The following is a 12,512-nucleotide window of genomic DNA, read 5'->3' as shown; positions in this document are numbered from 1 at the left end:
GTTATTATTATTATTATTATTATTATTATTAGTAGTATTATTATTATTATTATTATGTATAGTATATTATATTATTATTAGTATAGGTATCGGATAGGTGAATGGATGAATGAATGGGATGCCTGGGTCTGGGGCCCTCCGTTGTCGGGCCTGCGCGGGTGTCGCCTTGTTGGGGGGTTCCCTCTCTCCGGGCCCGTCTCCGGTCCCCCCCGCTGCCTCTACGGCGGGGCGCCCCTCTGGTCTTGGAGGGCCACTTTCGTGGGGGACGGGTGCGCCTGCCCGCGTCGGCGGCCGGGGCGGCTCTGTCTCTCCGGGCAGGCTGGCCCCCTGCCGGGTGGGGGTCGTTGGCCTGAAGGGTGAGGGCCTCCTGGCCGCGTGTCCGGCCCGGACCGGGTGGCCGGGGATTGCCTGGGTCGCGGTCCGCCGCCGCGGGATCCCTGGCTGCTTCTTTCCGCGCCGTGGGGGCCCCGCCCGCGGGCCCCCTCGGCCGCCGCCGGGCGGGGGGGGGGCCTCGCAGGCGGTGGGTTGCCTCCCTCCTACTTCTCCCCTCTGTGGGGTTTGCCGGTGGCCTGGGTTCCGGGCTCTTCCTTGTCGGCCTCTGGTCTCGCGGGTGGCGGGGTCGCTCCCCCCCCCTCCCCCACTATAGATACACTTCAGGTGGAGCTTTGTTTGGTTTATTACACACACACACACACACACACACACACACACACACACACACACACACACACACACACACACACACACACATATAGTCATTTAGTCACATGCACACACACACACACACACACACACACACACACACACACACACACACACGCACACACACGCATGATCATATACATACACACACACACACATAGACATACACACTGGCTTGTTCACCTGCATGCTGACTCTGGTTTTTGGGTTTAGGTAGCGGTAGCGATAGCTTAGCTCAGACTGCGATCAGATCTCAAGATTTGGGTCGATTGCTGTTCGTGTTTTGGTTGGCTCCGTGCCGGTTTCGTGCTTTGTTTGTGGTTTTTTGTTGCAGATTTCCAGTGCTTGACGTGTGTCTCCGTGTGTTCCTGCTTCCTGGATTGGCAGTGGATGTCGTCACCCCCCCCCCCACCCCCTCCCCCCCCCAAAAAAAAAAAAAAAAAAAAAAAAAAAAAAAAAAAAAAACACTGGGTTTGTATGGTTTGTATGTGTATATTTATGTATGTGTACGCATATGTGTGCGTATATATATATGTATATATTACATATAGTAATAATGCACATATATACACTTTTGGTTTCTACCGTCATGGTATCAATCAATAATATGTGTGCAGACAAGGTAAAAAAAAAAGAAAAAAAAAAAAAAAAAAAAAAAAAAAAAAAAGCAAATTTTAAGCAGTGTTCAAAATAAAATTATGAGACCTGCTGTATTGGAGCACATTTTCTTTTAGTTAAAACTGTAGCGGGGACAGATGTTTAGAGAAACCTATGTATGTACCGGGTGAAGGCTGATTTATGGTTCCGCGTTACAACAACGCAGAGCTCTGCGTCGATTTAAGGCGGAACCATAAATCAGGCTTTAGAGGGGGGACATATCGGATAACAACCAGAAGAATATAGAGTTGATTAAAAATAAAAGTTAAGCACTGAGCTACATGTGTCTCCCGTCTGGGCCATTGCAGACTCATTGCCTGAGCATGATGTTACTAAAACCAAACATACCCGCCGCCTCTTTCTTCTAACTTTATGTGCGCGCCGCGGCGGCAGCGAGTTGTGTCGCATCAAATATGGTCCGGGCGTAATACCTGCTTTGAGCTGGTGAAATTAAACGAAAAAAATAAATAAATAAATAAATAGATCCCCCAACTCATTCCCTTTCACACTCATTGGCCTGCAAATATGGGGGTTCATTGAGGCACTCCTTCCACGTTTAACGTGTAAAAAAAAAACAAAAAAAAAAACACTGGCACATTTACTGGTCGCACGTGTGCGAGTGGATATGAAATTCAGTCGCACATACTCAAATTTTGGTCGCAAAATGCGAGCATTTGGTCGCAGTCTGGAGCCCTGTAGGGTGTTGGAGTGATAGGGTGTTTGGATGTTGGAGTGATAGGGTGTTTGGATGTTGGGGTGATAGGGTGTTTGGATGTTGGAGTGATAGGGTGTTTGGATGTTGGGGTGATAGGGTGTTTGGATGTTGGAGTGATAGGGTGTTTGGATGTTGAAGTGATAGGGTGTTGGAGTGATAGGGTGTTTGGATGTTGGAGTGATAGGGTGTTTGGATGTTGGAGTGATAGGGTGTTTGGATGTTGGGGTGATAGGGTGTTTGGATGTTGGGGTGATAGGGTGTTTGGATGTTGGGGTGATAGGGTGTTTGGGTGTTGGAGTGATAGGGTGTTTGGATGTTGGAGTGATAGGGTGTTTGGATGTTGGGGTGATAGGGTGTTGGAGTGATAGGGTGTTGGATGTCGGGGTGATAGGGTGTTGGAGTGATAGGGTGTTTGGATGTTGGAGTGATAGGGTGTTGGAGTGATAGGGTGTTTGGATGTTGGGGTGATAGGGTGTTGGAGTGATAGGGTGTTGGATGTTGGGGTGATAGGGTGTTGGGGTGATAGGCTGTTGGAGTGATAGGGTGTTTGGATGTTGGGGTGATAGGGTGTTGGGGTGATAGGGTGTTTGGATGTTGGGGTGATAGGGTGTTAGGATGTTGGGGTGTTAGGATGTTTGGATGTTGGGGTGATAGGGTGTTTGGATGTTGGAGTGATAATGTGTTTGGATGTTGGGGTGATAGGGTGTTTGGATGTTGGGGTGATAGGGTGTTTGGATGTTGGGGTGATAGGCTGTTGGAGTGATAGGGTGTTGGATGTCGGGGTGATAGGGTGTTGGAGTGATAGGGTGTTTGGATGTTGGGGTGATAGGCTGTTGGAGTGATAGGGCGTTTGGATGTTGGGGTCATAGGTTGTTTGGATGTTGGAGTGATAGGGTGTTTGGATGTTGGAGTGATAGGGTGTTTGGATGTTGGGGTGATAGGGTGTTTGGATGTTGGGGTGATAGGGTGTTTGGATGTTGGGGTGATAGGGTGTTTGGATGTTGGGGTGATAGGGTGTTTGGATGTTGGGGTGATAGGGTGTTGGGGTTATAGGGTGTTTGGATGTTGGAGTGATGGGGTGATAGGGTGTTAGGATGTTGGGGTGTTAGGATGTTTGGATGTTGGGGTGATAGGGTGTTTGGATGTTGGGGTGATAGGGTGTTTGGATGTTGGGGTGATAGGGTGTTGGAGTGATAGGGTGTTTGGATTGGATTTGGACTGGTTGGTAATCAGGTTAAATTGGAGGTGAAGGTTTATAAAAGCTCCATCATACTGTTGTCATGGTTACAGATGGCAGAAAGATATAAACCTGGCCAGGGTAAAGCCTTACCTTTACCCCAAGGAGAGCTGGGATAAACTCCTGGATGGATGGATGGATGGATGGATGGATGGATGGATGGACGGATGGACAGACGGACGGACGGATGGATACTGGCAGTGTCTTGGGTTAGGGTGTTTGGATGTTGGAGTGATAGGATGTTGGGGTGATAGGGTGATAGGGTGTTGGAGTGATAGGGTGTTTGGATGTTGGGGTGATAGGGTGATAGGGTGTTGGAGTGATAGGGTGTTTGGATGTTGGGGTGATAGGGTGTTTGGATGTTGGGGTGATAGGGTGTTTGGATGTTGGGGTGATAGGGTGTTTGGATGTTGGAGTGATAGGGTGTTTGGATGTTGGGGTGATAGGGTGTTTGGATGTTGGGGTGATAGGGTGTTTGGATGTTGGGGTGATAGGGTGTTTGGATGTTGGGGTGATAGGGTGTTTGGATGTTGGGGTGATAGGGTGTTTGGATGTTGGGGTGATAGGGTGTTTGGATGTTGGGGTGATAGGGTGTTGGAGTGATAGGGTGTTTGGATGTTGGGGTGATAGGGTGTTGGAGTGATAGGGTGTTGGATGTTGGGGTGATAGGGTGTTGGGGTGATAGGCTGTTGGAGTGATAGGGTGTTTGGATGTTGGGGTGATAGGGTGTTGGGGTGATAGGGTGTTTGGATGTTGGGGTGATAGGGTGTTAGGATGTTGGGGTGTTAGGATGTTTGGATGTTGGGGTGATAGGGTGTTTGGATGTTGGAGTGATAATGTGTTTGGATGTTGGGGTGATAGGGTGTTTGGATGTTGGGGTGATAGGGTGTTTGGATGTTGGGGTGATAGGCTGTTGGAGTGATAGGGTGTTGGATGTCGGGGTGATAGGGTGTTGGAGTGATAGGGTGTTTGGATGTTGGGGTGATAGGCTGTTGGAGTGATAGGGCGTTTGGATGTTGGGGTGATAGGCTGTTGGAGTGATAGGGCGTTTGGATGTTGGGGTGATAGGGTGTTTGGATGTTGGGGTGATAGGGTGTTTGGATGTTGGGGTGATAGGGTGTTTGGATGTTGGGGTGATAGGGTGTTTGGATGTTGGGGTGATAGGGTGTTTGGATGTTGGGGTGATAGGGTGTTTGGATGTTGGGGTGATAGGGTGTTTGGATGTTGGGGTGATAGGGTGATAGGGTGTTAGGATGTTGGGGTGTTAGGATGTTTGGATGTTGGGGTGATAGGGTGTTTGGATGTTGGGGTGATAGGGTGTTTGGATGTTGGGGTGATAGGGTGTTGGAGTGATAGGGTGTTTGGATGTTGGAGTGATAGGGTGTTTGGATGTTGGAGTGATAGGGTGTTTGGATGTTGAAGTGATAGGGTGTTGGAGTGATAGGGTGTTTGGATGTTGGAGTGATAGGGTGTTTGGATGTTGGGGTGATAGGGTGTTTGGATGTTGGAGTGATAGGGTGTTTGGATGTTGAAGTGATAGGGTGTTGGAGTGATAGGGTGTTTGGATGTTGGAGTGATAGGGTGTTTGGATGTTGGGGTGATAGGGTGTTTGGATGTTGGAGTGATAGGGTGTTTGGATGTTGGGGTGATAGGGTGTTTGGATGTTGGGGTGATAGGGTGTTTGGATGTTGGGGTGATAGGGTGTTTGGGTGTTGGAGTGATAGGGTGTTTGGATGTTGGAGTGATAGGGTGTTTGGATGTTGGGGTGATAGGGTGTTGGAGTGATAGGGTGTTGGATGTCGGGGTGATAGGGTGTTGGAGTGATAGGGTGTTTGGATGTTGGAGTGATAGGGTGTTGGAGTGATAGGGTGTTTGGATGTTGGGGTGATAGGGTGTTGGAATGATAGGGTGTTGGATGTTGGGGTGATAGGGTGTTGGGGTGATAGGCTGTTGGAGTGATAGGGTGTTTGGATGTTGGGGTGATAGGGTGTTGGGGTGATAGGGTGTTTGGATGTTGGGGTGATGGGGTGATAGGGTGTTAGGATGTTGGGGTGTTAGGATGTTTGGATGTTGGGGTGATAGGGTGTTTGGATGTTGGAGTGATAATGTGTTTGGATGTTGGGGTGATAGGGTGTTTGGATGTTGGGGTGATAGGGTGTTTGGATGTTGGGGTGATAGGCTGTTGGAGTGATAGGGTGTTGGATGTCGGGGTGATAGGGTGTTGGAGTGATAGGGTGTTTGGATGTTGGGGTGATAGGCTGTTGGAGTGATAGGGCGTTTGGATGTTGGGGTCATAGGTTGTTTGGATGTTGGAGTGATAGGGTGTTTGGATGTTGGAGTGATAGGGTGTTTGGATGTTGGGGTGATAGGGTGTTTGGATGTTGGGGTGATAGGGTGTTTGGATGTTGGGGTGATAGGGTGTTTGGATGTTGGGGTGATAGGGTGTTTGGATGTTGGGGTGATAGGGTGTTTGGATGTTGGGGTGATAGGGTGTTGGGGTTATAGGGTGTTTGGATGTTGGAGTGATGGGGTGATAGGGTGTTAGGATGTTGGGGTGTTAGGATGTTTGGATGTTGGGGTGATAGGGTGTTTGGATGTTGGGGTGATAGGGTGTTTGGATGTTGGGGTGATAGGGTGTTTAGATGTTGGGGTGATAGGGTGTTTGGATGTTGGGGTGATAGGGTGTTTGGATGTTGGGGTGATAGGGTGTTTGGATGTTGGGGTGATAGGGTGTTTGGATGTTGGGGTGATAGGGTGTTTGGATGTTGGGGTGATAGGGTGTTTGGATGTTGGGGTGATAGGGTGTTTGGATGTTGGGGTGATAGGGTGTTTGGATGTTGGGGTGATAGGGTGTTTGGATGTTGGGGTGATAGGGTGTTTGGATGTTGGGGTGATAGGGTGTTTGGATGTTGGGGTGATAGGGTGTTTGGATGTTGGGGTGTTAGGATGTTTGGGAGTTAGGGTGTTTGGGTGATAAGGTGTCAGGGTGATAGGATGTTAGGATGTCAGGGTATTAGGGTGTTAGGGTGTTGGTGTGTTAGGGTGTCAGGGTGTTTTCCTCTTATAGTCTCTCCAACTACAGAACAAACAACTACAAACTGGCTGGAAGTGATTTCATAACCGGGTCCAGCTCGTGTGATGGAGCCGATGGCGGCTGATAATTGGTGCCATGAGGACGGGGTACTGGGGGTTGGGCGATTCCTTTTAAATTTCTAGTTTCATTTTCCTTAAATAGCGTAGAAAACCCTCTACAATCACATGATTTTTATTTTTTTTTAAAGAATAAAAGAGGATAGCTGTTGTTCCAGACAGACCAGTTGGGTCTTTAGAGACCACATTCACTCGGCTTTTAGGTATTTCACACAGACGTCTCTCATCTAGATTTTCATTGCGACATTCACGTCTAAATGTTTTCTTGAAGAGAGAATAAAACCCTCCGATGGCTGTAATTAGTTTGCAGTTCAGAGAAAACTTGTATCATTGACTGACATGAAAAATAAATATCAGGCAGAAAACCAAAACCAGACGACGTAAGGAGCTAAAACAGTCTGCCGCTACTTATCGCTCACTTCCAGCCGTCACCTGAAACCCAGCTCCAAGTCCACCACGTGTTTATAGTCATGATCACCGTGTTTACATCAGAGGAAAAGTTTAAGAACTACAAAACGTCCAGTAAAGCCAACTGGACCGAGAAAACTGGGTGTTTTGTTACAAACTAAAAAGCACCCGAAATAATGTTTATTATACAAAACTCGCTCAGATGAGGTTCAACTGGACTGAAACTGGCCCCGCAGATCCTGTCCCAGGCTCTGACCTGGTGTTCTGCCAATCCATGCTACCTTGCCGAAAAATGGTTTTCTACCTTTGTAGAGCTACAATTTTACTGTGTTTTACTCCCTAAACCACTTCCTTTCCCCTCAAATGGTCCTTGTCTCTTGCCAGGCCGTCATTGTAAATAAGAACGTTATTAATGACCTGCCTGGCTAAATAAAGGCGATTGACTGAACGAATATCAAATAAAGTGATAGAATTGATTTTTTTTTCTCTTTAATCAGGGGATCATTAGGGGAAGGTGGCTCAGTTGGTAGAGCGTTCGCCCATGAACCTGAAGGCCAGTGGTTTGAACCTTAGTTCCTCCTGTGTCCACCAAAGTGTCCTTGGGCAACACACTGAATCCCCCGGTTGCTCCCGGTTGTCAGGCCAGCGCCGTTGCAGCTCCGCTGACAACCGGTGTGTGAATGTGTGCGTGTGTGGGTGAATGTTTGCAGTGTAAAGCGCTTTGGGGCTGTAGGAGTACAGCTGGAAAGCACTATATAAGTGTAAGCCATTTACCATTTACCATTTAGTCGTATAATGTTTACAAAGTGTAATGCGATTCATGTCATGGGTCGTGTATTTTGAAGGATCAAATACTCAACATCCCATATTATCAATTTTACATCGTGCAAGAAATGATGGACGTGGCAGTCAAAATCGACTGTGTGAAGAACCACAAAATAGCATTTCTCGGAAGGGTGGCAAGGATTGTCAGAACACCGGGACTGTTTGAGGTTTTAAATGCACTTTCAATGAATATTTATTCTAATCACTGCATTAGTTAAAATGATATGTGAATAATTAGGGCTGTGCGATGTAAAAAAATTACTATATCGCGAATATTCGAGTATACATTGTTACGCATTTCCTTTTAGCCGCGGGCATTAAGGTCCAGTTCCAATCCCCCCTCTTTGCATGTAGGACTAGTGGACATAACGAGGGCTAGTGGACATAACGAGGGCTAGTGGACATAACGAGGGCTAGTGTGTATGAATCTAGCTCTTCACAGCGAGGGATTTCAGGTTCTGACTCACTGACCAAGGGCCAGAGAAAATTTCCCAGAATGCTTTACGTCATCATTTGCAGACTGAATCGAACAAAAAAACATGGCCGACATTTCTTATTTTTTAGTGAATAAAATCAATATTTTGAGTTAGTTTTTGCATGCATGCGTTTTGATTACATTTCTAGCGAGAAATATATATTTTACTTTCATAATATTCACTCAGTGAATGTACATAATCACTCGCTTGCCCGTTGTTGCGAAGTCTTTTCAGATCTCGTCAGAATAAAGGCTGATTTATGGTTCTGCGTTGCACCAACGCAGAGCCTACGCCGTAGGTTACGCGCGGCGTAGGTCGTACGCCGTAGGTTACGCTGCGATTTAACGCAGAACCATAAATTGCCGGCAGCTCTTCTCATCCCACGAAAACATCGGATCAAATTTCTTAACAGGCGTTATTTGGATAAACTGAGCCCAGGTTGGGGTTCTTAACGGTTACTTTTACGCCTGAAAAAATATTAAAACTTAATAAAGTGTCATATTAACAGCGCTACAGCGGAAATTAAAACAGCTTTTAGCTCTGGGCTTCCTGATATGGTGTGACGTTTGTGCAAACGTAACTACGCAGTCGCTTACGTACCCGAACGTAAACCACGCAGTGACGTAGCAAGTGGTGTCCCAATCCCTAGGGAACATTACAAGGGCCCTACCTATTTTTAGGGCTTGTGGTAGAAAGTAGGGGGGGGATTGGGATTGGCCCCAATATACAGGCTTTTCTCACTCTTTCGTTTCGTCTCTCCTTCTCAGAGAGATAAAACAAGCGCACACAAGAGTTATAATTTCAAGCACTTAAACTAAACTTCAATCACTTTCAAGGATTTCAAGCACCCGTAGGAACCCTGTAAACGTCTTGTTTATTTCTGAGTAAAAGCACTTGCCGCTGCATCGGCATCTTCCTTTCCATTGTTGCGGCCGGCGGATGAGGAACGTCCTCGTGAAGCTCCAGCCAAAACGCTGGTATAGAAAATTAGCAGAGTGTAAAAACATTCTCCAGATCCTGGCTCTCTTCCCGGAGCCGTAAAAGTTTAAAGGTGCTCATAATTACTAACACACCTGTAACAGTACAGGCTCATATTCCCTGGATGTTTATGTCTGCCCCCCCCCCCTCTTTAGGGATGAAATAGTCACATGTTTCCTATTTGACTGTTTTTCTGTGAAACGTCCGTGTCCCCGAGGCCCCGCCCCCGTCCTCGTCCTCCCATCACCGACGGACAGATTCTCAGAAACGGCAGGATCTGGATCTGGATAAGCCCAAACGCCTCCATCGCTTGACAGCCAAGGCTGAAACCCCCGGACCTCCAACAGCTGCCGGGCCGGCCCGACACAAGCCCGTATTCTAAAACACTCCTTCTGCTGGTTTCACTCCTGCTTCACATTTACTTCTGGCTCTTTCACACTTTATTGTTTGAGGGTTTTATTGCGAACACAACAACACGTGACACGTGAAACCCAGAAACATCGTCCGACGATACGAAACAGATGAACGCCAACCAGAACCAGAGGTCCTGGTTGGCGTTCATCTGGTTCCTATCGTCGTATCGGACCTCGGTAACCCTTCAGAACCTGTTTCCCCCCGTCATCACTTCCAGAATTAGGATGTTTCACATTTCAGCACAGGTTTTACGAGCTCGCCAACAGGACTGGCCCGGTCGGGGGTTATGGAGTACTCTTGTATTTACAGACTACGTTTACATGCAGTCAAAATCCAGGTTACGGTCAATATAACCTCTTTGAATAACCGGAATTTAATCATATTCCGTTTTTTAAAAACCCGAATATGAGCCCTGGGTTACTCCTTTTCTAACTGAATATTGGGTCATGTAAACGCCTAACAGGATTTCCCCATCAAACGGAACAGGAATCTGTTTTCTGCTCATGTTCTTTTAACAAGGAATCCTGGTCTTTTGAGTCCAGGAAGTTCTTATAAACACGGAGAAACCAAGACCAGGAGGAGACTAATCACTTCATAAATGTAATGAAGGATATGAACATTTCTGCATTTGTAGACGGTAGAAAGTACCGGGATAGAAGATTTACAAAAAGGTGAGCGAAAAGTTGCGCGAAGCAGCATTTGTAGGAACGCCAGACCAGATCAAGCTCCGCTGGAAGACGCTGGAAAAGGCGACTTCTACTGGGCTGTTGATTATCCTCCGTGCTGCTGTTATTGTTGTTGGTTTGGATTTGGATACAGGAAGAAGAAGCGGAAATGACGGGAATTGCGTCATTACGTTCTCCGTGCGTCGCTGGTTTGATCCAGATAAATGATTAATCACCATGTAAACAGGGATAACCCTGTTTTATCACGCATGGAAACACATTATTCCCAATGTTTCAGTAACCGGAATATTGACCTTAACCTGGATTTTGACTGCATGGAAACGTAGTCTGTAAATAGTCAAAGTCAAAGTCAAAGTAGCTTTATTGTCAATACTGTATGTCAAGAGGGACGTTTCCCACCTCCCAAGGTGAACATGTAAACATATAAACATATAAAATGCGCAGGCGCAGGCACAGCAGATGGACAGACATTCTTAAAAAGTTTAAAGATAAAAAGATAAAATAAATAGTCCATAAACGTGACGGCGGCCTCGCAGACCGGTCACACCTGCAGGTCCTCTACAGACCACTAGGGTCCAGATCCAGACCTGCAGGTCCTCTACAGACCACTAGGGTCCAGATCCAGACCTGCAGGTCCTCTAAAGACGGAGCTCTAGGGAAGAGATTAACGCCTCTAAATGAAACCAGCTCGAGACTTTCTGAAGGAAAAGACGTGGAATATTTTTCGACGGCCAAGAAACTCGTCTGATTTCAAGCCAGCGGGGCAGATTTTCAGTTTCTGAGAGACTCAAAGACGAGGCTGCAGTGCAGTCTGGGAAAGCATCGTCAGAGATGAGACCTGTGCAGAATGATAACGGCCCGGTGACACCACTCCTACGCTGATGACACACTTCCATCGCCACATATCGGCGGGCACAGCCCGAGGTTCATATTGAAATGTTTAAAGATGTGAAGAACGAGCAGATCCGAACAACATTCTCATTCAAGACACCTCAACGGGAGGAAGGAAGCAATAAGGGAACTAAACTCTCCGGCTCCAGGGACGTCCTGCCTCGGATGTGAGGCGGGCACGAGTCCTCTGCTGGTTTCGTAATGGCACCTTATGTCAGCGACACGTGTTCAGAAGGCTTTTATCAAACACGTCCATTGGTTTTAGAGAGTTTAGACAAGGTGAGACGCTTGTATGGCTGTAATCGGAAAACAAGAGACGCCACGAGCATCGATGGAAGATGAAGGACACTTCCTGTAAAGGTTTCATGGGAACGTTATTTTATGTTGTTACGACAGAAGAAGAGACGTGACTAGCCTGAAGTTACCTGTTTCTGGACTAAACTAAACAGTGATGGTCCTGGATGGTGTTGTCTGTAACCACGACAACAGCAAGACTCTGTAAACCCTCACCTCCAGTCCAACCCTTACCGCCAACCAGATCTAGTTTTGTATTTTCTACGTTTCCCTCCAGGACGTCCTGGACGACATGTGTCTAAAACATCTCAGGACGAGGTTTTCACCTAGACACGTTAGCACCACCGTTAGCAACAGTAACTAAGGGGCGGGGCTTTCCAGGCTCGTTCCTGCACATCAGCCCGTATTCATGAGCCTCTCTTAAGTGGGCGCAGGTACAGCCGTGTGTCGACATCAGCGCCAGAAACATCTTAAAGTCAAGCTGGAAACACTTGCAGAACCAAGTTTAAAGAATAAATCTGCACGTTTGAAAAGCGACTTCAGAAGTCTTCACGAGTAATTATGAGGAGACGGCTTCAAACGGACCCGTCCAGGTTCACGGTCTTCGTATAGCGTCCCAACGGACCAAGCTTCCAGAACGGAAAATAATTAGATTCAGATGGAAGCAAAGCAGCCGAGGCTGAAACACCAGCCGCTCGGAGGGCTAACTAACTACCTATCTGACTAACTACCTACCTACGTACCTACCTAACTAACTACCTACCTGACTAACTACCTACCTAACTACCTATCTGACTAACTACCTACCTACGTACCTACCTAACTAACTACCTACCTATCTGACTAACTACCTACCTACGTACCTACCTAACTAACTACCTATCTGACTAACTAACTAACTAACTACCTAACTACCTACCTACCTAACTACCTACCTGACTAACTACCTACCTACGTACCTACCTAAATAACTACCTACCTGACTAACTAACTAACTAACTACCTACCTACCTACCTACCTACCTACCTAACTACCTACCTGACTAACTACCTACCTACGTACCTACCTAAATAACTAC

General features: G+C 47.0%; 2 protein-coding genes across 2 annotated transcripts in view; one reads left to right on the top strand and one right to left on the bottom strand.

Annotated features, from left to right (window-relative positions):
• The window catches only part of cenpp (centromere protein P), a 164,746-nt gene that overhangs the window by 107,090 nt on the left and 45,144 nt on the right, over positions 1–12,512 (bottom strand). The window lies entirely within an intron of this gene.
• ogna (osteoglycin, paralog a) overlaps positions 1–12,512 on the top strand; it is a 36,257-nt gene that overhangs the window by 10,694 nt on the left and 13,051 nt on the right. The window contains exon 3 of the mRNA XM_061728780.1: positions 9,366–9,521. Coding sequence (XP_061584764.1) covers positions 9,366–9,521 — 156 coding nt within the window. The remainder of the gene's footprint in view (positions 1–9,365; positions 9,522–12,512) is intronic.

The sequence above is a fragment of the Cololabis saira genome, chromosome 8 (genome assembly GCF_033807715.1).
Source record: "Cololabis saira isolate AMF1-May2022 chromosome 8, fColSai1.1, whole genome shotgun sequence".
Taxonomy (NCBI): Eukaryota; Metazoa; Chordata; class Actinopteri; order Beloniformes; family Belonidae; genus Cololabis; species Cololabis saira.
Note: the sequence above shows the minus strand (reverse complement) of the source record. Positions and strands in the feature narration are given on the sequence as shown.